Source organism: Tachyglossus aculeatus, chromosome 4 (genome assembly GCF_015852505.1).
Source record: "Tachyglossus aculeatus isolate mTacAcu1 chromosome 4, mTacAcu1.pri, whole genome shotgun sequence".
In the NCBI taxonomy this organism is placed as follows: Eukaryota; Metazoa; Chordata; class Mammalia; order Monotremata; family Tachyglossidae; genus Tachyglossus; species Tachyglossus aculeatus.
This window is the reverse complement of record NC_052069.1, coordinates 132,194,240-132,218,076: the sequence shown is the minus strand read 5'-3', so window position 1 is coordinate 132,218,076 and position 23,837 is coordinate 132,194,240. Positions and strand designations below refer to the sequence as shown.

The 23,837-nt window shown below is 48.3% G+C and overlaps 1 protein-coding gene and 1 pseudogene across 1 annotated transcript; both read left to right on the top strand.

The window, feature by feature from the left end:
• The first annotated feature begins 3,468 nt into the window (after nucleotides 1–3,468).
• On the top strand, nucleotides 3,469–14,051 carry LOC119927171 (annotated as a pseudogene).
• A 5,829-nt stretch (nucleotides 14,052–19,880) lies between these two features.
• LOC119927170 (olfactory receptor 6C3-like) lies at nucleotides 19,881–20,834 on the top strand. The gene has a single exon (XM_038745704.1). The coding sequence runs from the start codon at nucleotides 19,896–19,898 to the stop codon at nucleotides 20,832–20,834; it is 939 nt and encodes a 312-aa protein (XP_038601632.1). The 5' UTR covers nucleotides 19,881–19,895.
• The last annotated feature ends 3,003 nt before the right edge of the window (nucleotides 20,835–23,837 follow it).

Genomic DNA, 23,837 nt, shown 5'->3' with positions numbered 1-23,837 from the left:
GGGGATCAAAGCAGGAAATCCCGCGATAGACGGTAAGCTTTTTGAAGGCAGGAGTCATGTCTACTATTTTATGCTACATTCCTATTATATGCCAAGAACTGTTATAAGCACTGGGACAGATACAAAATAATCAGAATGGAAACAGTCCCGGCCCCACATGGGGAATAGTCCATGTAGGAGGGAGGCATCCATATTAATCCCCATTTTATGATATTTGTTAAGCACTTACTATGTGTCAAACACTGTTCTAAGTGCTGGAGTGGGTAGAAAATAATCAGGTTGGACCCAGTCCTTGTTCTGCATGGGGTTTGCAGTCTACATAGGAGGGAGAACAGGAGAACCGAGGCTCAGAGAAATTATGGTCATATAGCAGGTAACTGGCATACCCGAGAGTAGAACCCAGGCTCTCTGACTTCCAAGTCCATGCTCTTTTCTACTAGACCACGATGCGTCCCTGCTATTGACTCAAGGTATATGATTAATGGATTAACTGAGAGTAGGTTCCATCCCCAGAAGAGGCTCAACCACCCTGGGCCTAACCACCATTTGTAGAAAAGAGATCTCCGTTGCTCCACCTCACTTGCTCTCCTCTTGATCACTTGGACAGAGAATCGATGGTTTGGAATGACTGACGCTGTGCCCCACCCCAAATCTGCAGCCCCAACCAGGTATTAAAGTTTCACAGCCAAATGCAACACAGCTGCCTCAATCCATTTGTGCCTCCTGAATTTCATTGTTCTTACAGTTGTTCGCCGTGGGCCCATCAAGAACCTAAGAGTACAAATCCCCACTCCTGCTCCTGCAGTAGGTAGGAAAGCCCATCTCCTGAACCAGGGGGCCAGATTGTCTTCGCTGCTGTGAACAGAGAACACTGGATGCCTTCCTTTCCTCCTGCTTCCTAGAGGACGCGGAAACCTTGACTTCGTTGGGAGTGGATGGGGTCACGTGTCCAATGGTGATGAGAGGGCGAGGAAGGGAGTAGGATCTGAGCAGGTGCCCGTCAGCACGGAGGCACGGAGCAGGTGGGAAACTCTATACAGCCATGTCGCTATCTCAGCACCACTACCCCGGCCCCAGGCCATGACAGGCGTTTAGGGTGACCTTCAGAATCAGGGCGAAGTCCTCGGGAAGTGAGGATCTCTCAGGGTCGCTTTTGTCCTTTCCTTTCACGTTGTAGATTTCAGAGCATCAATCCCTGGAATACTGCGTCCACCTTCCCTCCAATCCAGAATTCCTGGAGCCTGAGACCCTGTCCTAGAGCCTCCGTTCAGTACTGGCAATTATCAGAACATCAATCAATCAATGCTATTTATTTAGGGTTAACCGTGTGCGGAGAACTTTATTAACGCTTGGGAGAGTACTACAGAGTTGGTAGACGTCTTATATATATTGCAATTGTATATCCTTACAATATAAAGGAATAGACAGACATAAATATAAATCCATACGTAAATGACAGATATGTACTGTAGTACTGAAGCTGGGGTGAATAGCAAGTGATTTAAAGGTAAAGATTCAGGTGTATAAGTGATGCAGAAGGGAGAGGTAGCTAAATAGAGAAAGACCTCTGGGAGAAACAAACACACACACACAACACACACACACACACACACACACACACACACACACACACACACACACACACACACACACACACACACAAGCACACCCCAGAACTTTATCCCCAGTCCGCCCTTTGTCATTCTTTCTGATCCAAGCAGGATCCCTTTGATCCAGGGAGGCTCCCTAGTGGCTGGTTACTCTCTGAGCACCCCACTAGCTTCCTGTGTCCAGATCCTCTAATCTTCAAAGCAGTGCCGCCTACCCAAAAAGGACGGCCTGGGATTCAGAGTCCCTGCGTTCTAATCCCGGCTTCGCCTCCCCCATCTTACCTCCTTCCCTTCCCCATAGCACCTGTATATATGTATATATGGTTGTACATATTTATTACTCTATTTATTTATTTATTTATTTATTTTACTTGTACATTTCTATCCTATTTTATTTTGTTGGTATGTTTGGTTCTGTTCTCTGTCTCCCCCTTTTAGACTGTGAGCCCACTGTTGGGTAGGGACTGTCTCTATGTGTTGCCAATTTGTACTTCCCAAGCGCTTAGTACAGTGCTCTGCACATAGTAAGCGCTCAATAAATACGATTGATTGATTGATTGATTGATTCGCCACTTACCTGGCTTGTAACCTTGGTCCAATCACTTGAATTCTCTGCATCAGTTTCCTCATCTGGAAACTGCAGATTAAACACTTGTTCTCCCTCTTACTTAGATTGTGAGTCCCATTTGAGACCTAATTATCTTCTATCTGCCCCCAGGGCTTTATAAAGTGCTTGGCTCATAGATAGGACTTGACTTCCTCGCTTCCCACTCCTTTTTATATCTCCCTGACTGTCTGCCTACATTCAGCACCATCAACACCATCTCCCCCGCCCCACCCCCACAACACCTATGTACATATCCTTAATTAATTTATTTGCATTTATATCTGTCTCACCCTCTAGACTGTAAACTCATTGTGGACAGGGAATGTGTCTGTTATATTGTTGTGTTGTACTTTACCAAGCTCTTAGTACAGCGCCCGGCACACAATAACAGTGCAGTATATACGACTGATGAATTGACAGAAACCTAAGTTTTTATTCACTCAAGACAGACATTCCGAACTCTTCTCCTGAGGGTCTTCTCCTTTTTTCTGTCAGCATGTCCAGGGAATGGCTGGGCTATGAGTTCCTTACCACTCACTGGGCCCTATGCTCGTGGTCCCAAATTCACTTCCTTCCTCAAGACTCCTGATGTACTCAGTTCCTCACGTATTGGTAGTTGATAAGTTGGGTGCATATATTGCGTTGAAATCTTGACATTCATGGATCGGTCAAAAGGCACTTTCTGCCCAGTCACATTTACACGAGGCATTTACACACCCATTGTCCAGGGGGCATCTGCACCCATTCTCAGAAATCATGTATACATGCTATTCAAATTCTTATTTTGACCATACTACTGGGAAATGCGTTTACTTTTGCCTGCCCATGAGAAGGAAAGCTCTATATAGGAAGGGCATTTGTCACATGCTTGTGTGTATTTTCAGGAGAGATTAGAACAGCGCCCTGCTCCCAGTGGATGCTCAGTAAATATGATCTCCATTCCAAGTATTATCTCTATTCCGACCTTCACACAGGTTCCGGGTGCTGAAACCTAAGGATCGCTACTGGGACCATCATTCATTTGTTGTCCCGCATGGAGTTGTCAGCCATCAACCCCTGAAGTCATCCCAAGGAATAGGTCCTGACTCGGCCATGCCCAAGATCACATGCACCCGGCCTGCAGTGGAGGATCCTGGGCATATCTAGAGCTGTCCCTACCCAGCGGGAGAGGAGAAACAGCCCTCCATCCTCCTCCAGGAAATCAGACTGATGGTCCTCTTGGCGTTAGCCAACAGGAGTCACTGTTCAACCATGAGGAGCCACACGCCAGTCACTAACTTCATCCTACTGGGGCTCACGGCCAACCCGAATTTACGTGCGGTGATTCCCCTCTACATGTCTGTCACCTACGTACTGAGCGTCACTGGCAACCTGACCATCGTCACCTTCACCATGATGGACCTCCGCCTCCACACCCCCATGTACTTCTTCCTGCACTGATTCTCCTTCCTGGAGATCTGATTCACGTCCACCTGCATTCCCAGATTTCTGGCCACCATTGTCACCCGGGACAGGACCATTTCCTACAACTGTTGTGCAACTCAGCTATTTTTCTTTATCCTGCTGGGTGCTACTGAGTTCTTCCTCCTGGCCGCCTTGTCTTTCGACAACTATGTCACCATCTGCCGGTCGCTGCACTACACAACTGTCATGAGCCAAAGAGTCTGCACCCTGCTGGTCCTTTGCTCCTTTCTGTGTTCATGGTCATCTTTCCTCTGGTCATCCTTGGTCTCCAACTGTACTTCTGTGGCTCTGTAACCACTGACCACTTCTTCTGTGACATCTCTCCTCTGCTCCTGCTCTCCTGCTCGGACACCTGGATCCCGCAGCTGATGGCTCTTGTCTTTTTTTATAATGGCATTTATTAAATGCTGACTATGTGCAAAGCACTGTTCTAAGCGCAGGGGAGGTAACAAGGTGATCAGGTTGTCCCAAGGTGGGCTCACAGTCTTAATCCCCATTTTACAGATGAGGTAACTGAGGCACAGAGAAGTTAAATGACTTGCCCAAAGGCACACAGCTGACATTTGGCAGAGCCGGGATTTGAACCCGTGACCTCTGACTCCAAAGCCCGAGCTCTTTCCACTGAGCCACGCTGCCCTGGGGACTCTCCTGTTCACCCTAGCATTAGAGACCGCGTCCTTCATGGTCATTGCCCGTGCCATTCTGAGACTCCCCTCCACACAACAGAGGAGAAAGGTCTTTTCCACCTGCTGCTCCCACATAGTCGTGATCTCCATCATATACGGCAGCTGCACCTTTATGTATACCAAGCCGTCTGCCAAGGAAAGTGTGGAACTGACCAAGGAGGTGGCGGTGCTCAACATGTCCGTGGCCCCCAGACTGAACCCCTTCATGTATACCCTGCGGAATCATCAGGTTAAGCAGGCCTTCCGGGACACAGGACATCGGGTCGGATTTTCCTCTAGGAGGTGAAGACTCCTTGGAAACAAAATCCAGCAGGAAAATGTGTAGAAGACGCAGAGACTCGACCACAGAGACTCGGTGCCTGAAACATAAAGAAAATTGTGGTATTTGTTAAGTGCTTACTGTGTGTCAAGCACTGTTCTAAGCGCTGGCGTAAACACAAGGTAAGAGGACTTTCCTATGTGGGGCTCACAGTTTTAATCGCCATTTTACAGATCAGGTAACTGAGGCAGAGAGAAGTTAAATAACTTGCCCAAGGTCCCACAACAGACAGGTGGTAGAGCCAGGATTAGATCCCATGTCCTGTGACTCCCATTGTCATGCTCTTTCCACTTAGCCGTGCTACCTCTCCGTACATTAGCCTAATGCTTTATCTGCTGCCCAACAAAAACGAGCTGATTGTTATCCAACCCTCTGTCCACCCCTGCACCCCCGCTTCTGGATATTCCTCCTCTGGCCAGGTCCCTCTGTTCCCTCGGCCCTTTCCCCTCATCCACGCAAGGAAGAATCAAGCCTTTTCACTCTGAGTGATAGAGACGTTCCAAACCAATAGAATTCCCCAGGCGCAATGTGCTTTTGCAAATCTCCCAGCTACGTGAGGGCCTGCAGCTGGAGGATTGACATCAGTGGTCATTATGGGGAAGAGAACCCAAAGGCTAACTACCTTTTGCTCCCATCCTCTCAACTCTCCTTTCTCACTCCCAACCTCTCCCTCTCCCTCTCACATCTAATCTCAGCATATTTGCCTATGTCTCTGTTATACTGTAATCTCACTGATTAAATCTGATTTTGGCAGACATTCTCATCTGTCCTATTTGTTTTGCTCACTAGCTGATCCCTGTTTTTATTCTGGCTCCACTGTTCGGAAATCATCTCCATCTATATCCTCCATTCCATTGGAAACTACTGGATGTCAGGAACCATGTGAGTTTCATCAGTGGTCATTCATTCATTGATTCAATCGCATTTATTGCGCTCTTACAGTGTGCAGAGCACTGTATTAAACGCTTGGGAAGTGCACGTTGGCAACATATAGAGACAGCCCCTACCCAACAACGGGCTCACAGTCTAGAAGGGGGAGACAGACAACAAAACAAACCATGTGGACAGGTGTCGAGTCATCAGAATAAATGGAAATAAAGCTAGATGCACGTCATTAACAAAATAAATAGAATAGTAAATATGTACAAGTAAAATAGAGTTATAAATATGTACAAACATATGCAGATACTGTGGGGAGGGGAAGGAGGTAGAGCAGGGAGGGGATGGGGAGGAGGAGAGCAAAAAGGGAGCTCAATCTGGAAAGGCCTCCTGGAGGAGATGAGCTCTCAGTAGGGCTTTAAAGGGAGGAAGAGAGCTGGCTTGGCGGATGTGTAGAGGGAGGGCATTCCAGGCCAGAAGGAGGACGTAGGCCGGGGGTCGCTGGCGCGACAAGCGCGAACGAGGTACAGTGAGGAGGTTAGCGGCAGAGGAGCAGAGGGTGCGGGTTGGGCTGTAGAAGGAAAGAAGGGAGGTGAGGTAGGAGGGGGCGAGGTGATGGAGAGCCTTGAAGCCGAGAGTGAGGAGTTTTTGCCTGATGCGTAGGATGCCTGGTAGCCACTGGGGACTTTTGAGGAGGGGAGTAACATGCCCAGAGCGTTTCTGCACAAAGATGATCCGGGCAGCAGCGTGAAGTATAGATTGAAGTGGGGAGAAACAAGAGGATGGGAGATCAGAGAGGAAGCTGATGCAGTAATCCAGTCGGGATAGGATGAGAGATTGAAGCAGCAGGGTAGCGGTTTGGATGGAGAGGAAAGGGTGGATCTTGGCTATGTTGCAGAGGTGAGACCGGCAGGTTTGGTGACAGATTGGATGTGAGGGGTGAACAAGAAAGCAGAGTCGAGGATGACACAAAGGTTATGGGCTTGTGAGACGGGAAGGATGGTAGTGCTGTCTACAGTGACAGGAAAGTCAGGGAGAGGGTAGAGGTTGGGAGGGAAGATAAGGAGTTCAGTCTTGGACATATGGAGTTTTAGATGGCGGGAAGACATCCAGATGGAGATGTCCTGAAGGCAGGAGGGGACCCGAGCCTGAAGGGAGGGAGAGAGAGAGAGCAGGGGCAGAGATGTAGGCTTGGGTGTCATCAGCGTAGAGATGATAGTTGAAGCCGTGGAAGCGAATGAGTTCACCAAGGGAGTTAGTTTAGATAGAGAACAGAAGGGGACCAAGAACTGACCCTTGAGGAACCCCTACAGTAAGGGGTTGGGAGGGGGAGGAGGAGCCCGCAAAGGAGACTGCGAATGAAAGGCCAGAGAGATAAGAGGAGAACCAGGAGAGAACAGAGTCTGTGAAGTCAAGGTTGGATAGCGTGTTGAGTAGAGGGGAGTGGTCCACAGTGTCGAAGGCAGCTGAGAGGTCACGGAGGATTAGGATAGAGTAGGAGCCGTTGGATTTGGCAAGCAGGAGGTCATTGGTGACCTTTGAGAAGACTGTTTCGGTGGAATGTAGTGGACGGAAGCCAGATTGGAGGGGGTCATCATCATCATTATCATCAATCGTATTTATTGAGCGCTTACTATGTGCAGAGCACTGTACTAAGCGCTTGGGAAGTACAAATTGGCAACATATAGAGACAGTCCCTATCCAACAGTGGGCTCACAGTCTAAAAGGGGGAGACAGAGAACAAAACCAAACATACTAACAAAATAAAATAAATAGAATAGATATGGACAAATAAAATAAATAAATAAATAGATAGAGTAAAAAATATGTACAAACATATATACATATATACAGGTGCTGTGGGGAAGGGAAGGGGTCAAGGAGAGAGTTTGCGTTGAGGGATTTGAGGTAGTGGGTGTAGACGACTCGCTCAAGGAGTTTGGAAAGTAATGGTAGGAGGGAGATAGGACGATAACTAGAAGGGGAGGTAGGGTCAAGACAGGGGTTTTTTAGGATAGGGGATGCATGGGCATGTTTGAAGGCAGAGGGGAAGGAACCAGTGGAGATTGAGCGGTTGAAGATTGAAGTTAAGGAGGGGAGATGAAATCATACTCCTTCCACCTGTGCTTTATACCTCATTCTCTGTCATCTTATGAAATCTATTTCCCCTTCCCCTTGGATGGAATACTTAACACACAGTAGGCCCTCAATCAATGCTATTGGATTGACTGGTGGATTGCTTTGCACTCAGCAAGTGCTCAATAAATACCATTTCATTAATTGATGGATTGCGTTGGCTTTCAGAAAATACCCTGAGATGAACTGATGGATGGATTTGCACACAGCAGGTGCTCAATAAATACCACTGATAGACTAAAGGAGCGACGGATTGACTAATTGATTGACCGATTGACATTTGATTGATGGATTTTGGGCCTGGAATCCCAGTTCGTATGGTGGAGAGTATGTTGATATGAGACCACAGGTCCTAGAAGGGGTCTGAGTTTTCGAGGAGAACTGCAGGAATCATTGGGATTGAGCAAACAACATCAAACCGGCTGAGAGAAGCTGCGTAAAACCTGGTCAGCTATCCTTGTCGTTGTTCCTGGAAATGTTACGAAGTGGAGAGGCAGATCCCAGCCCTATCCTTCGCTGGTCACCTGAGGACAGGGCAAAGGAGCGTGGCCAGCAGGCCCGGGAGGTCCTAGAAGGGAGCTTTAAATTGATTGATTAATTATTGATTGATTGATTGATTGGGAGGGGAGGGCCGACGAAGACCCCGGACGTCAGGGGAGACAACTCAGATTGGAACACCCTCCCCACACGGCGGAGCTCAACCTAGGACACCGTTTGAAGCAGGGAAAAGGAAGCCACAGCAGCCCGGAGACTGCCCCCTTGGCAACAGAGCTCCGTGCTCGGGGCTCACCTCTCTGCCACGGAGCCAGAGCCTGAGAAAGGTGAGAAAACGAAGGGAAGGAGAAGACACCGCCTACCAAAACTTCAATCAATGACATTTACTCAACACCTGCTGTGTGCAGAACAACTTTCTGAGTACTTCGGACGGCCCAATAGATCTAGGAGATGCGATCTATCAGTAATGTTTTAACATTCTCTATCTCCCTTCCTCTCGCTCCTCATGGTTAAGTAGACAGAGTCAGGTGATATAATAATCATAATAGTGGCATTTATTAAGCGCTTACTATGGGCAAGGCACTGTTCTAATCGCTGGGGAGGTAATAGGTGATCAGATTGTCCCACGGGGGGCTCGCAATCTTAATCCCCATTTTACAGATGAGGTAATTGAGGCACAGAGAAGTTAAGTGACTTGCCCAAAGTCACATAGCTGACAATTGGCAGAGCCGGGATTTGAACCTCTGACTCCAAAGCCCAGGCTCTTTCCACTGATCCACGCCGCTTCTCTCGATCTTATCGGTAAGGAGAGCCTGGTTAAAGAAGAGACTGACAGTGGAAGAAAGGGATAGGACGACGGGTGAGGGCGCTGACAAAAGCTCCGCGAAAGGAGAATGACTCTGTCCCACCTTCTGAGGGTGTACAGTGCTAGTGATGAGTTCCTTTGAAACAGTTGGAGAGGCAGAACCCTGGATCCAAAGCAGGAAATACTTCAATAAATGTTAAGCTCGTTTAAGGTAGGGATCACATATATTTTTATGGTACTTGCCGACTATGTGTCAAGCATTGTACTAACTGTTGGTGCAGGTACAAGATAGTCAGTACGGAGACAGTCCCTGTCCTACCTGGAGAACATAACCTGAGTGGGAGAGTGTAGAATTCAATCCCCATTTTTCATGGTATTTGTTAAGCACTTAATATGTATCAAACACTGTTCTAGGCCCGGGGGTAGATAAAGATTAGGTTGGACACAGTCCCTGCCCCGCCTGGGGCTCATTCTAAATAGGAGAGAGTACAAGAGAACTGAGGCACAGAGAAGTCAAGTGTCTTGTCCATGCCAGGCAGCAGGGAAATGGCAAAGCCAAGATTAGTACCCAGGTTCTCTGACTCTCAGACCCGTGACCTTTTCCACTAGGCCACGCTGCTTCTCAGCTATATTTTCCATTGTCCTCTCCCAAGCTCTTAGTGCAGAGCTGGGCCCCGAGTGGGAGCTCGGGAATTGTGACCGATGGATTAATTGGATTAACTGGATTAATTAATTAGTAGGTTCCATCTCCAAGAGAGCCCAATATTTCAACCACCCCTGGGCCCAGCCAATATTTGTAGAAGGAAGATACCCTTTTATCCATTTCACTTGCTGTCCTCTTGGTCTGCCCTCTTCTTTTCCCCTTCTCCTATACCCTTCTGCGTGGACTTGATTTATTCCGTTTATTCATCCTCTCTCCCAGCCCCACAGCACTTACGTACTGTGTCTAATTTTATTTATTTATATTGATGTCTGTCTTCCCCTCTACACATATAAACTCGCTGTGTGCAGGGAATGTGTCCGTTATATTGTTTTCTCCCAAGCGCTTAATACAGTGCTTTGCACATAGTCAGCACTCAATTAATACAATTGACTAACTTCAGGATTTGGTCACTTGGATTGGGGCTTAATGGTTTTGAATGACCTTTTGAATGGGGCCCCAATCCTTGTATTAAACGTTCACAGCCAGAACCACCAAGCACCTATCATTCATTAGTATCTCTCGACTCACCCCTGGGGAGACATTCATTGTTCTCATAATTGGTCCCCGTGCAGCCATCAGGAACCAAAGAGAGTAAAACTCCAACTCTTGCTCCTGAAGTTTTTAGAGAAGCCCATCACCTTCCTGAAGAGTACAGAATGACTCTCCCGCTTTGAGCAGATAAAACTCCTGATGCCTTCGTTCCATCCCGATTCCCAGAGGATGCCAAAATTTTGACCTCGTGGCTAGTAGATGGGGTCACTTTTCCAATGGTGACGGGAAAGGCGAGGAAATGAGCGTGGTTTGGGGAGGTGCGTGAAAGCCTGGAACAGGGTAGCAGGTGGAAAATTCTACGAGTGCTAGGGAAGGGAGGATCTCTCAAGGTCACCTTGGTCTATTTCCTTCCCGTTGTGGATTTCAGAGCCTGATTTCATTGACGACTGCATCCACCTTCCCTCCTTCCCAGAGCCCCTGCTTCCCAGACCCTGTGATCCCTCCCTGGAGCGGGATCAGAACTGGTAATTTTCAGTCAATCAGTCAATCAATGATATTTACTGAAGACGTGCTCAAAGAACTTTACGAATTAATTAATTGATGATGGTATTTGTTAAGTGCTTACTATGTGTCAAGCACTATTCTAAGCACTAGGGTAGTTACAAGGTAATTAGGTTGTCCCACGTGGGGCTCACAGTCTCAATCCCCATTTTACAGATGAGGTAACTGAGTCACATACAGACCGAGAGAAGTTAAGTGACTTGCCCAAAGTCACACAGCTGACATGTGGAGGAGTCAGGATTAGAACTCATGACCTCTGACTCCCAAACCCGTGTTCTTTCCATTAAGCCATGTTGCTTCTCTCAAGCGCTTGGGATACTTCAATGGAGTTGGTAGAGATGTTACCTGACCACAAGAAGCTTACAGAATAGAGGGAGAGGCAGAAACACATATAAATCCAGAAGTAAACGGATATATACGTTAGTGCTGTAGTGCAAAAGCTGGGGTAAATCGCAATTGCTTAAAACGTAAGCATCCCAGTATATACGTGACGCAGAAAAGGGAGAGGGAGTAGGGGAAAAGAGGGCTTCACCCGGAAAGGCCTCTGGGAGACACACACACACACACACACACACACACACACACACACACACACACACACACACACACAAACACACACGCACACATACACACACACCCACATACACACACACACAGACACCCCCTACCTCCACCCCAAGAACAAAATCCCCAGTCTGATTTTTGTTATCCTTACTGTCCCAAGCAGAGTCCCTTTGATCCAAGGCTGCTCCCTGATAGCTGGTTAGTATCTGAGCACCCCAGCTGCAACACATATCCACATCCTCTAATCTTCAGTAGCTGTGACACCTAGTGGACACTAGAGGACCTAGTGACCCCTTTAGGGGTTAGAGGAACTGAGTTCTAATCCCTACTCCACAATTTGCTTCCTGTCTGACCTTGGCTAGTCACTTAATTTCTCTGGGCTTCAGGTCCCTCATCTGCAAAATGGGGACTCAGTTCTTGTTCTCCTTCCTATTTAGATTAGGATACCCAAGTGTGACCTGATTATCTTTGATCCACCTCAGTGCTAACTATAGTGCTTGGTACACAGTAAAGGACTGACGACATAACTTTTATTATTCACCCAGGGTGTCTACACTGGACCTGTCTCCGGAGGGTCTTCTCCCTTTTCCGACAGCATCTCCAGGGAATGATGGGGAAATGAGCTCCATAACACTCACTGGGTCCTATGCTTATGGCCCCAATCACTCCTTCTCCCTAAAGGCACCTAACAACCTCAGTTATCCAGGTATTGAGAATTGATGGGTTGGGGGACTGAATTCAGGTGAAACCTTGACATTCTTGGGCTCGGACAAAGGGCACATTTCCTCCCTCTGGCTTAGTAGATACAGAACGGGCTTTGAAGTCCGAAGCTCATGGTTTCTAATCCCGCTAGAGCACCTATCTGCTGTGTGGCCTTGGGCAAGTCTCTTCACTTCTCCCTTGCCTCAATTACTTCATCTGTAAAATGTGAATGGAAACTATGAGCCCCACGTGGTACAGGGACTGTGTCCAGCACGATTTGCTCGTCTCCACCCCACCGCTTTGTACAGTTCCTGGAACACGTGAGCGCTTGACAAATGACGCAATTACCGTTATGATTATTAAGATTATTATTACTACATAAGGCTTTCGTGGACCCATGCTCTAAGGGGACAATCTGAACCCATTGTCAACAATCATGTATATATGCTATTCAAGTTCTCATTTTGACTACATTATTAGTAAGTACATTTACGTTTGCCTCCCCATGAGAATAGAAGTTCCATGTGAGCAGGAAATGTATTGTGTACTTTCCCTCGCGACTAGAGAAGTGCATCAATCAAAATATATTCTTAGTAAATGTAATCTATTCTTCTTCACGCAGGGTTTCGTTAATAATGCCTAAGGGTCGTGGCTGGGACCTTCAGACTCCCTTTGCCCCGCGGGGAGGTGTCAACCATAAACCCATGAAGGCATCTCAAGGACTGGGTCCTCACCCTGCATTACCCGAAGTCTCGCGCACCCTGCCCGGAGTGGAGGCCTCTAGTAACCACAGGGCTGTCCCTGCCCACCTAGTCAGGTGACTGAGTTCATCCTCCTGGGACTCACGGACGACCCGAATTTACAGGCTGTGATTCTCCTCTACATACATTCTCCTCTATGTACTGAATATCACTGGAAACCTGACCATTGTCATGTTCAGTTTGCCAGACTCCCGCCTCCACACCCCCATTCATTCATTCAATTGTATTTATTGAGCGCTTACTGTGTGCAGAGCACTGTACTAAGCACTTGGGAAGTACAAGTTGGAAATGGTAAGCCAATGGTAAAGCCAATGGTAAGGAGTCTGTTTGATATGGATTTGGATGGGCAATCACTGCAGGTTTTTGAGGTGTGGGGAAACATGGCCTGAACAGTTTTGTAAGAAAATGTCACTTGTCAAGACAGGTTTCTGAATCCCCTACTAGTTTTAAGACTATTTCTTGTCCCAGACATTTGTTTTGTCACTATTTGTTGAATGGCACATTCAACATTCACCCACAACAATGCCAGAGCCCATGAGAAGCTTCTTGGCTCAGTGGAAAGAGCACAGGCTTTGGAGTCAGAGGTCATGGGTTCAAACCCCAGCTCCGCCAATTGTCAGCTGTGTGACTTTGGGCAAATCACTTCACTTCTCTGTGCCTCAGTTCCCTCATCTGTAACATGGGGATTAAGAGTGTGAGCCCCCCATGGGACAACCTGATCACCTTGTAACCTCCCCAACGCTTAGAACAGTGCTTGGCACATAGTAAGCGCTTAGTAAATGCCATTATTATTATTGCTATTTTCAGAATCATCAGGAAGGCTTTGAGAGTTTAGAACATCTGTTTATAGCCTTGGAAGAGTCTTTGACCTGGTAGCCATTCCTAGTCCAGAGCTGGCACTAAGAATGATTTCCCTGAGGCTACTCTGGCCCGCTTGTAGGAGCAGAGGTGGCTTTGGAGTAGCGATGGGGACAATCACAGTACATGCCAAAATCCTGCTAACGGTTTTGCTGGCAGCACTAAATCATGTCCGTTCTATCTCCAAAGCATCTGCAGAATTTGCTCTTTCCCCTCCATCTAAACTGCTACATTGGTTCAAGAACTTGACATGTACTTCTTACTGCGCTGCCTCTCCTTCCTGGAGAACTGCTTCACCCCCGCCTGCATTCCTAGATTCCTGGCTACCATTGTCACCGGGGATAGGACGATTTCTTACAACTGCAGTGCTACTCAGCTATTTTTTGTCATCCTCTTGATATTGACCTAGTGCTTCCTCCTGGCCGCCATGTCTTATGACCGCTACGTAGCCATCTGCAGGCCTCTGCATTCCACGACCGTGAGGAGCCCGAAAGTCTGCACCCTGCTAGTCCTCGGCTCCTGTCTGACCGGGTTCCTGGTCATCTTTCCTCCTGTCATCCCTGGCCTCCAACAGGACTTCAGTGGCTCCGTAGCCATTGACCACTTCTGTGACGTCTCTCCTATGCTCCTGTATTCCTGCTCGGACACCGAGTTCTTGGAGCTGATGGATTTCACCTTGGCCTTGGGGACACAACTGGTCACCTTGGTGTTAGTGGCCATGTCTTACACAGTCATCGCCAGCACCATCCTGAGACTGCTCCTCCCACGTGATCGTGGTATCCATCACATAAGACAGATGCATCGTTTATGTACATAAAACTGTCTGCCAAGGACAGGGTGGACCGGACCAAGAGGGTGGTCGTACTGAACACTTCCGTAACCCCCATGTTGAACCCTTCCATTTACTCCCTGCGGAACCAGCAGGCCAAGAAATCCATCAAAGACGTGATGCACTGCATTGGAATTTCCTCCAGGAGGTGAGGGCTCCTTGGCATCGAAATCCACCAGGAAAATGTGCAGGAGATGGAAAGGCTCGACCACAGAGACTCGGTGCCTGGACATTAGCTTAATATTTCCTCTGCATTGGTTCTCCCTCCCTCTGTGTGCCCCCGCACCCGCCCTTCTGGAAATCCCTCCCCTGGCCATGTCCCCCTGCTACCTCAGTCCTTTGTCCTCATCCACTCAGGGGGGAGTCATGCCTTTTCATTCTGCACGGGAGAGACATTACGAGATTTGTTAAGCAGGTCCGTGCCTAAGCCAATACAAATAACCAGATTCACGGTGTTTTTTGCAAATCTCTTTCCGTATCCACCTGAGGCCCTGCAGCTGGAGGAGGGTCGTCATTGGTCATTACGGGGAGGGGAAGCCAAAGGTTCACACTTTCTACTCACATCCTCTAACTCCCCTCTCTCAACTCCACTCTCTCACTCCCCTCTCTTAGTCCCAACATCCCAATCCCCAGCTCCCCCCAATCTCTCACTCCCCCTCTCACATCAATCTTCAGCATATTTGCATATTTGTCTGTTATACTGTAATTTCACTGATTTAATCTGATTTGGGCAGGCATTCCCATCTGTCTTATTTGTTCTGCTCCCTAGCTGATTCCTTTTTGACTCTGGCTCCCACTCTTTGGAAATCATCTCTATGTACCTCCTCCATTCGAATGGAAACTATTGGATGGCAGGAACCAAGTCACTTTCGTCAGATGTGCTCTTTCAAGCGCTCAGTATAGTGCCTAGGACTCAGTAGGCAGTCATTAGATGCCGTTTGATTGATTTGATTTGACTGACTGATGTATTGCTCAGTAAACCCTCAATAAATACTTCCAGATTGAGAGATAGATTTCTTTGCACCCCACACCCATAACCCAGACTGCAGGGGCGACAACGCGGCTCGGATCTCCCTTCTCACATGGCGGGGTTCAACCCATACCACGGTTTGGAGGGGGGAGAAAATGGCCACGACAGCCCTGAGATGCCCCAGGCAAGAAAGACTACGTGCGCGGGACTCCATTGTGGAAGTACCCTGGAGCTGACCTCTCTGCCACCGAGCTGGAGCCTGAGGAAGGCGAAAAATTTAAGGGAAGAAGGAGCCGCTGCCTACCAGTTTGTCAATCAATGGTATTTCCTGAATGCCTACTGTGTGCAGAACAGCATGCTGAGTGCTTCGGAGAGCCCAATAGATGGAGGAGAAATGATATGTCAGTCATCTGTATCATTCTCTATCTCCCGCCTCTCTCTCCTCATGGTTAAATTAGACATACTCCGTGACCTCGCGGGTGATGGAATGAAACGACTGGCAGTGGGAGAAAGGGACAAGATGACGGGTAAATGCGTTGATAGGGGCTCCTGGAAAGGGGAAGAACTCTCCTACCTTCTAAGGGAGGACGGTGCTAGTGATGAGTTCCACTGAGACAAGAGGAGAGGCAGGACCCTGGGGATAAAAGCAGGAAATCCCCCGATAGATGCTAAAGCTCTTTGAAGGCAGCGATCATGTATCTTTCTTATGGTACTTGCCTAATATGTGCCAAGCACTGTACTAACGTTGGGTCAGATACAAAATAATCAGGATGGTCATAGTCCCTGTCCCACCTGGAGAACACAATCTAAGTAGGAGGGTGTAGGATTCAATCCACATTTTAATGGTATTTGTTAAGCACTTACTATGTGTCAAACACTGTTCTAAGCGCTGTAGCAGATACACATTAGTTAGTTTGGACACAATCCCTGTCCTGCCTGGGCTCAGTCTAAGCAGGAGGGAGTACAGGAGAACTGAGGCACAGAGACGTGAATTGACTTGCCCATGGTCACACAGCAGGCAAATGGCCAAACCAAGTTTAGTACCCAGGTTTTCTGACTCCCATCCTTTCCACTAGACCATGCTGCTTCCCAGTTATCCTTTGCATTGTCATCTCCCAAGCTCTCAGTACAGTGCTGGGCCCCGATTGGAAGCTCAGGAAATACGATTGATGAATTAATTAAGAGTAGGTTCCATTCCCAAATAGCCGTATACGTCAACCACCTGTGGCCCCATCCACCACTTGAAGAAAGAAGATCCCCATTGTTCCACCTTGTTTACTCTTCTTTTGGTCTGCACTCGTTTACTCTCTTCCCTCTCCCTTCTGCGTCGCTTTGATTTATTCCCTTTATTTATCCCCCCTCCCAGCCCCACAGCATTTATGTACATATCTATAATTTTATTTATTTATATTGAAGTCTGTCTCCCTCTCTAAATTTGTAAACTCGTTGTGGGAAGGGAGTGTGCCTGTTATATTGTTAAATTCGTCTCTCCGAAGCGCTTAATATATTGTTCTGCACACAGTAAGCACCCAATAAAACGATTGACTGACAGGCGGACTGAGTCACGTGGACTGGGAATTAATGACTTGGAATGGCTGGAGCTTGTCCTCCCCGCCCCCCCCCCCCACCTCCAAGCCCTCTGAATGGGGCCCCAATCCGGGTATTAAACGTTCACAGCCAGAGACACCAAAGCATCTACCATTCATTAGTATCTCCTGACTAACCCTTGGGGAGACTTTCATTGTTCTCATAATTGGTCCCCTTATGCCCATCAGGAATCTAAGAATATAAAACCCTCAATCTTGCTCCTGCATTAGGTAGAGTAGTCCATCTCTTGCTCAAAGGTTCCAGACTGACACCCCTGCTATGAGCAGAGAAAAATCTGGATGCTTTCTTTCCCACCCACTTGGCCTAGTGTAGATTTGATGGGGTAGCGTATCCAATGGTGATGGGAGGACACAAACGAGCATCGTTTCGAGAGGTGCATGAAAGTACGGAACAGGGGAAAAATTGGGACATTCCACACAGGCATGACACTATTTCAGCTTCGCTTCCCTGCCAACTACAAGACGGGCATTTGGGATGACCCCCGGCATCAGGGCAGAGTGCTGTGTTAGGGAAGCGATGACCTCTCAAGAACATTTTGGTCAGTTCCCTTTCCATTGTGGATTTCAATGCCTCAATCCATGGACGACTGCAGCCACCTTCCCTCCAGTCCCCGACTCCCAGAGCCCGTGATCCTGCCGTGGAGCCTCCGTTCAGAACTGGTAATTATTATTCAGTAAATCAGTCAGTCAATAGTCTTTAATGAGAGCTAATTCTGCGCAGAGCACTTCATGAAGCGCTTGGGAGAGTACAGCAAAGTTGGTAGACCCGTTCCCTGATCACAGCAACATTCAAGTATAGAGGGAGTGAGAGACATAAATATAAATCCATATATACATATGATTATATATATGTAGGTTCTGTAGTATTGAAGGTGGGGTGAATAGAAAAGGTATTTACTTAAAAGGTGAACATACAAGTGTATAAGTGGTGCAGAAGGGAGAGGGAGTAGAACAGCATCATAAACTAGTGGCAAGAACATGGGCTTGGGAGTCAGAAGTCGTGGGTTCTAATCACGACTCCACCACTTGTCTGCTGTGTGACCTTGGGCAAGCCACTTAACCTGTAGAGACCGTCTGTATATGTTGCCAACTTGCACTTCCCAAGCCCTTAGTACAGTGCTCTGCACACAGTAAGTGCTCAGTAAGTACTATTGAATGAATGAATTGGCCTTAGTTATCTCATCTGTAAAGATGGGGATTAAGACTGTGATCCCCACCTGGGACAAGCTGATTATTTTGTATCTACCCCAGCGCTTAGTACAGTGCTTGGCACAAAGTAAGTGCTTAACAAATACCAAAATTATTATTAAAGGAAAAGAGAGCTTCATCCGGAAAGATCTCCGGGAGAGACAAATATAAACACACACACACACACACACACACACACACACACACACACACACACACACACACACACACACACACACACACACACACACCCCAGAACTCAATCCGCAATTTTCTCTTTGTCATCCTTATTGTTCCAAGCAGGTTCGGTTTGATCCATTGAGACTTCATAGTGGCTGGTTAGTATCTGCGTACCTCACCTGCACAATGTATACAGATTCTCTAATCTTCAGAAGCACTGTTGTCTAGTGGAAATGACACGTCCTGGATGTCAGAGGACCTGGGTTCTCATTCATGCTCCACAACGTACCTGCTAGGTGACCTTAGACCAGTCATTTAATTTGCCCATGCTTCTGTTCCCTCATCTGCAAAATGGGGATTCAATTCTTGCTCTCTCTCCTATTTGGACTATGAACCTAGAGTGAGACCTGATTATCTTGTTTATTAGGTAGCAGCATGAGAAGCTGCGTGGCTCAATGGAAAGAGCACGGGCTTGGGAGTCAGAGGTCATGGGTCCTAATCCCGGCTCTGCCACTTGTCAGATGTGTGACTTTGGACAAGGCCCTTAACCTCTGTGTGCCTCAGTTCCCTCAACTGTAAAATGGGGATTAAGACTGTGAGCCCCACATGGGACAACCTGATTGCCTTGTATCCCCTCCCAGCGCTTAGAACAGTGCTTGGCACATAGTAAGCGTTTAACAAATACCATTATTATTATCATTATTATTATTATTCACCCAGGGCAGGCATCCCGGACTTGTCTTCTGACGGCCACCTCCCTTTTCTGGCAGTAGCTCCAGGGAATGACTGGACCAAGAGCTGCTTAACACTCACTGGGTTATATGCCAATGATCTCAAACACTCTTCCTCCCTCAAGGTTCCTGACAATCTCAGTTATCCAAGTGTTGACAGTTGATGGTTTGTCGGCACGAATTCATCTGAAACCTTGACATTCATGGGCTTGGCCAAAGATCAATTTTCCCCCCTATTACATGTACACAAGGCATTCACGGGCCCATGCTCCAGGAGGCAATCAGCACCCAGTCTCTACAATCAGGTATATATGCTATTCGAATTCTCATTTTGACCATGCTATTGGTAAGTGTGTTTACGTTTGCCACCCCATATGAACAGAAGCTCCCCGTGGGCAGGGAATAGTTGTGGTGTATGTCCCCGAGCTCTTAGAGCTGGACCCGCCCAAATGGGTGCTTAGTAAAGGTAATCTCTACTCCAACCATCACGCAGATATTCGGGGATGAAACCTAAGGGTCACAGCTGGGACAACCACGCTTCCGTTGTCCCGCGTGGAGGTGTCTGCCATCAATCCATGAAGTCATCTCAAGGATTGGGTTGTGACTCGACCATGTCCGACGTCTCCCACAGCCAGCGCTGTTCTTGCCCAGGTCGTCTAGTGGGAGAGGAGTCACAGCCCTCTTCCCGCCTCTAGTGAGTTGGATTGAAAGTCCTCTGGTGTTACCCAACAGGAGGCACAGGTCAGCCATGAGGAATCACACGCAAGTGACTGAGTTCATCCTCCTAGGGCTCACGGACGACCCGGATTTGCAGGCGGTGATTCTCCTGTATATGTCTGTCACCTACATTCTGAGCATCACTGGCAACCTGACCATCATCACCCTCACCCTGCTGGACTCCCGCCTTCACACCCCCATGTACTTCTTCCTGCGCTGCTTCTCCATCCTGGAGATCTGCTTCACCTCCACCTGCATTCCCAGATTCCTGGCTACCATCGTCACCGGGGATAGGACGATTTCCTACAACTGCTGTGCAACTCAACTATTTTTCCTCATCCTCTTGGGAGTGACCCAGTTCTTCCTCCTGGCTTCCATGTCCTACGACCGCTACGTCGCCATCTGCCGGCCTCTATACTACACGACCGCCATGAGCCAGAAAGTCTGCACCCTGCTGGTTCTCTGCTCCTGTCTGACCGGGTTCCTGGCCAGCTTTCTTCCTGTCATCCTTGGCCTCCAGCTGGACTTCTGTGGCTCTGTAGCCATTGACCACCTCTTCTGTGACGTCTTCCCTCTGCTCCTACTCTCCTGCTCGGACACCGGGTTCCTGGAGCTGACGTGTTTCATCTTGGCATTGGGGACACTACTGGTCACCTTGGTGTTAGTGGCTCTGTCCTACACAGCCACCCCCCGCACCATCCTGAGACTGTCCTCTACGCAGCAGAAGAGAAAAGCCTTTTCCACTTGCTCCTCCCACACAGTTGTGGTCTCCATCACATACGGCAGCTGTATCTTTATGTACATGAAACCGTCCGCCAAGGACAGGGTGGACATGACTAAGGGGATGGCCGTGCTCTACACTACCGTGGTCCCCATGCTGAACCCCTTCATCTACACTCTTCGGAACCAGCAGGTCAAGCAGGCCATCAGGGACCTGGTGCACAGAGTTGAAGTTTCCACCAAGGGGTGACAAAATCCCACATGAAATCTGCAGGAGACGCAGAGGGTTGACCAGAGAGACTTGGCACTTGTACATTAGTCTTATACTTCATCTGATGTCTAGCAAACAGGACCTGATGGTCCTGCATCCCTCTATGCACCCCCGTACCCACCATCCTGGAAATCACTCCCGTGGCAAGGTTCCCCTGCTACCTCAGCCCTTTGTCCTCATCCACTCAGAGGGAGTCAAGCCTTTTCATTGCACTTGAGAGACGTTCCGAGGTTTGTTCAGCGGGTCGGTGCCGAAGCCAGTAGAAATCTCCAGGTATAATGTGTTTTTTTCAAATCTCTGTCCGTATCCGAGTTAGTGAGGCCTTTTAGCAAGAGGCCTTTTAGTCCTGACCCCCTCCTTTTGCTCTTCCCCCGTCTACCCGCCCCGTGCCACTTAGGTATATATCTGTATTTCTCTTCTCCTCCCTTATTGACACCCATGCCCATTATCCCCATCACCTCTTTCGTACATTTAACTCCCTTCTCAGGCCCCCTGTTCCTCCTCCTCCTCCTTCTCTCGCCCCAACCGAACTGGCCTCCTACTTCATTAGTAAAATTAACTCTATCAGGTCTGAGCTCCCCAAAGTCACTCCTCCCTCTTCTCCAACTCCCCGGCTTTCAACCCTCTCCGCTACTCTCCCATCCTTCCTAGAAGTATCCTCAGATGAGATCTCCTCCAACCTCTCAAGTGCTACTCCGGCCACCTGTCCTTCTGACCCCATTCCCTCTCATCTTATGAAGTGTCTCACCCTGTCCCTCCTCCCCTCCTTAATGTCCATCTTCAACTGCTCACTCTGCACTGATTCCTTCCTCTCTGCCTTCAAACATGCCCACGTCTCTCCCATCCTAAAAAAACTCTCTCTTGACCCCACCTCCTCTTCTAGTTATCGCCCTATCTCCTTCCTACCCTTCCTTTCCAAACTCCTTGAACGAGTCGTCTACACCCGCTGCCTCGAACTCCTCAACGCAAACTCTCTCCTTGACCCCCTCCAATCTGCCTTCCGTCCCCTACATTCCACCGAAACTGCCCTCCCAATGGTCACCAATGACCTCCTGCTTGTCAAATCCAACGGCTCCTACTCTATCCTAATCTTCCTCGGCCTCTCAGCTGCCTTCGACACTGTGGACCACCCCCTTCTCCTCAACACGCTATCCAACCTTGGCTTCACAGACTCCGTCCCCTCCTGGTTCTCCTCATCTCTCCGGCCGTTCATTATCCGTCTTTTTTGCGGGCTCCTCCTCCCCGTCCCATCGCCTTACTGTAGGGGCTCCTCAAGGGTTAAATCTTGGTCCCCTTCCGTTCTCTATCTACGCTCACTCCCTCGGTGAACTCATTCGCTCCCATCGCTTCAAATATCATCTCTACTCTGATGACACCCAAATCTACATCTCTGTCCCTGCTCTCTCTCCCTCCCTTCAGGCTCGGGTCTCCTCCTCCCTTCAGGATGTCTCCATCTGGATGTCTGCCCGCCATCGAAAACTCAGTATGTCCAAGACTGAACTCCTTATCTTCCCTCCCAATCCCTGCCCTCTCCCTGACTTTCCCGTCACTGTAGACAGCACTACGATCCTTCCCGTCTCACAAGCCAACAACCTTTGTGTCATCCTCGACTCTGCTCTCTTGTTCACCCCTGACATCTAATCCGTCACCAAAACCTGCCGGGCTCACCTCCGCAACATCGCCAACATCGGCCCTTTCCTCTCCATTCAAGCCGCTACCTTGTTGGTTCAATCTCTCATCCTATCCCGACTAGATTACTGCATCAGCTTCCTCTCTGATCTCTCATCCTCTTGTTTCTCCCCACTTCAAACTATACTTCACGCTGCTGCCCGGATCATCTTTGTGCAGAAACGCTCTGGGCATTTTACTCCCCTCCTCAAAAATCTCCAATGGCTACCAGTAAATTTACACATCAGGCAAAAACTCTTCAGTCTCGGCTTCCAGGCTGTCCATCACCTCGCCCCCTCCTACCTCACGTCCCTTCTTTCCTTCTACAGCCCAGCCTGCACCTTCCGGTCCTCTGCCGCTAACCCCCTCACTATACTTCGTTTTCGCCTGTCCCGCCATCGACTCCCGGCCCAAGTCCTTCCCCTGGCCTGGAATGCCCTCCCTCCGCACATCCGCCAAGCTCGCTCTCTTTTTCCCTTCAAAGCCATACTGAGAGCTCACCTTCTCCAGTACGCCTTACCAAACTGAGCCCCTCCTTCCTCTCCCCCTCCTCCCCCTCCCCATCCCCCCGCCCTACCTCCTTCCCCTCCCCACAGCATCTGTATATATGTTTGTAAAGATTTATTACTCTATTTATTTTACTTGTACATATTTACTATTCTATTTATTTTATTTTGTTAATACGTTTTGTTTTGTTGTCTATCTCCCCCTTCTAGACTGTGAGCCCGTTGTTGGGTAGTGACCGTCTCTATAAGTTCCCAACTTGTACTTCCCAAACGCTTAGTACAGTGCTCTGCGCACAATAAGCCCTCAATGAATACGATTGAATGAATGAATATATGCATTGTCTCGGTTATACTGTACGGCACTGATTTCATCTGATTTGGGCAGACATTCCTGTCTGTCCTATTTGTACTGCTACCTAGCTAATCCTTGTTTTTACTCTGGCTCCCACTCTTCGGAAATCATCTCTGTGTCCTCCATTCGATTGGAAACGTTTGGAAAGTGGTAGTATGGTGCCTAAGACGCACTAGGTAGTCAATATATCCCATTTGATAAATTGCTTAATACTCAGTACGCCATCAACGTATGCTATCAGCATTCTGTAGGTGATCAACAAATACCATTTCATTGATTGATGGATTGTTTTCCATTCAGTAGGTGCTCAGTAAATATCAGAGATAGACTAAAGGAGTGAGGGATTGACTGACGTATTGATTAATTTATAGACCTGGAAGCCCAATTCGTAGGAGGCGGGGTGGGGGTGGGGATGTCCAAGATCTCGTCATTTGCAGACGACCCTGAGCTTTCCCG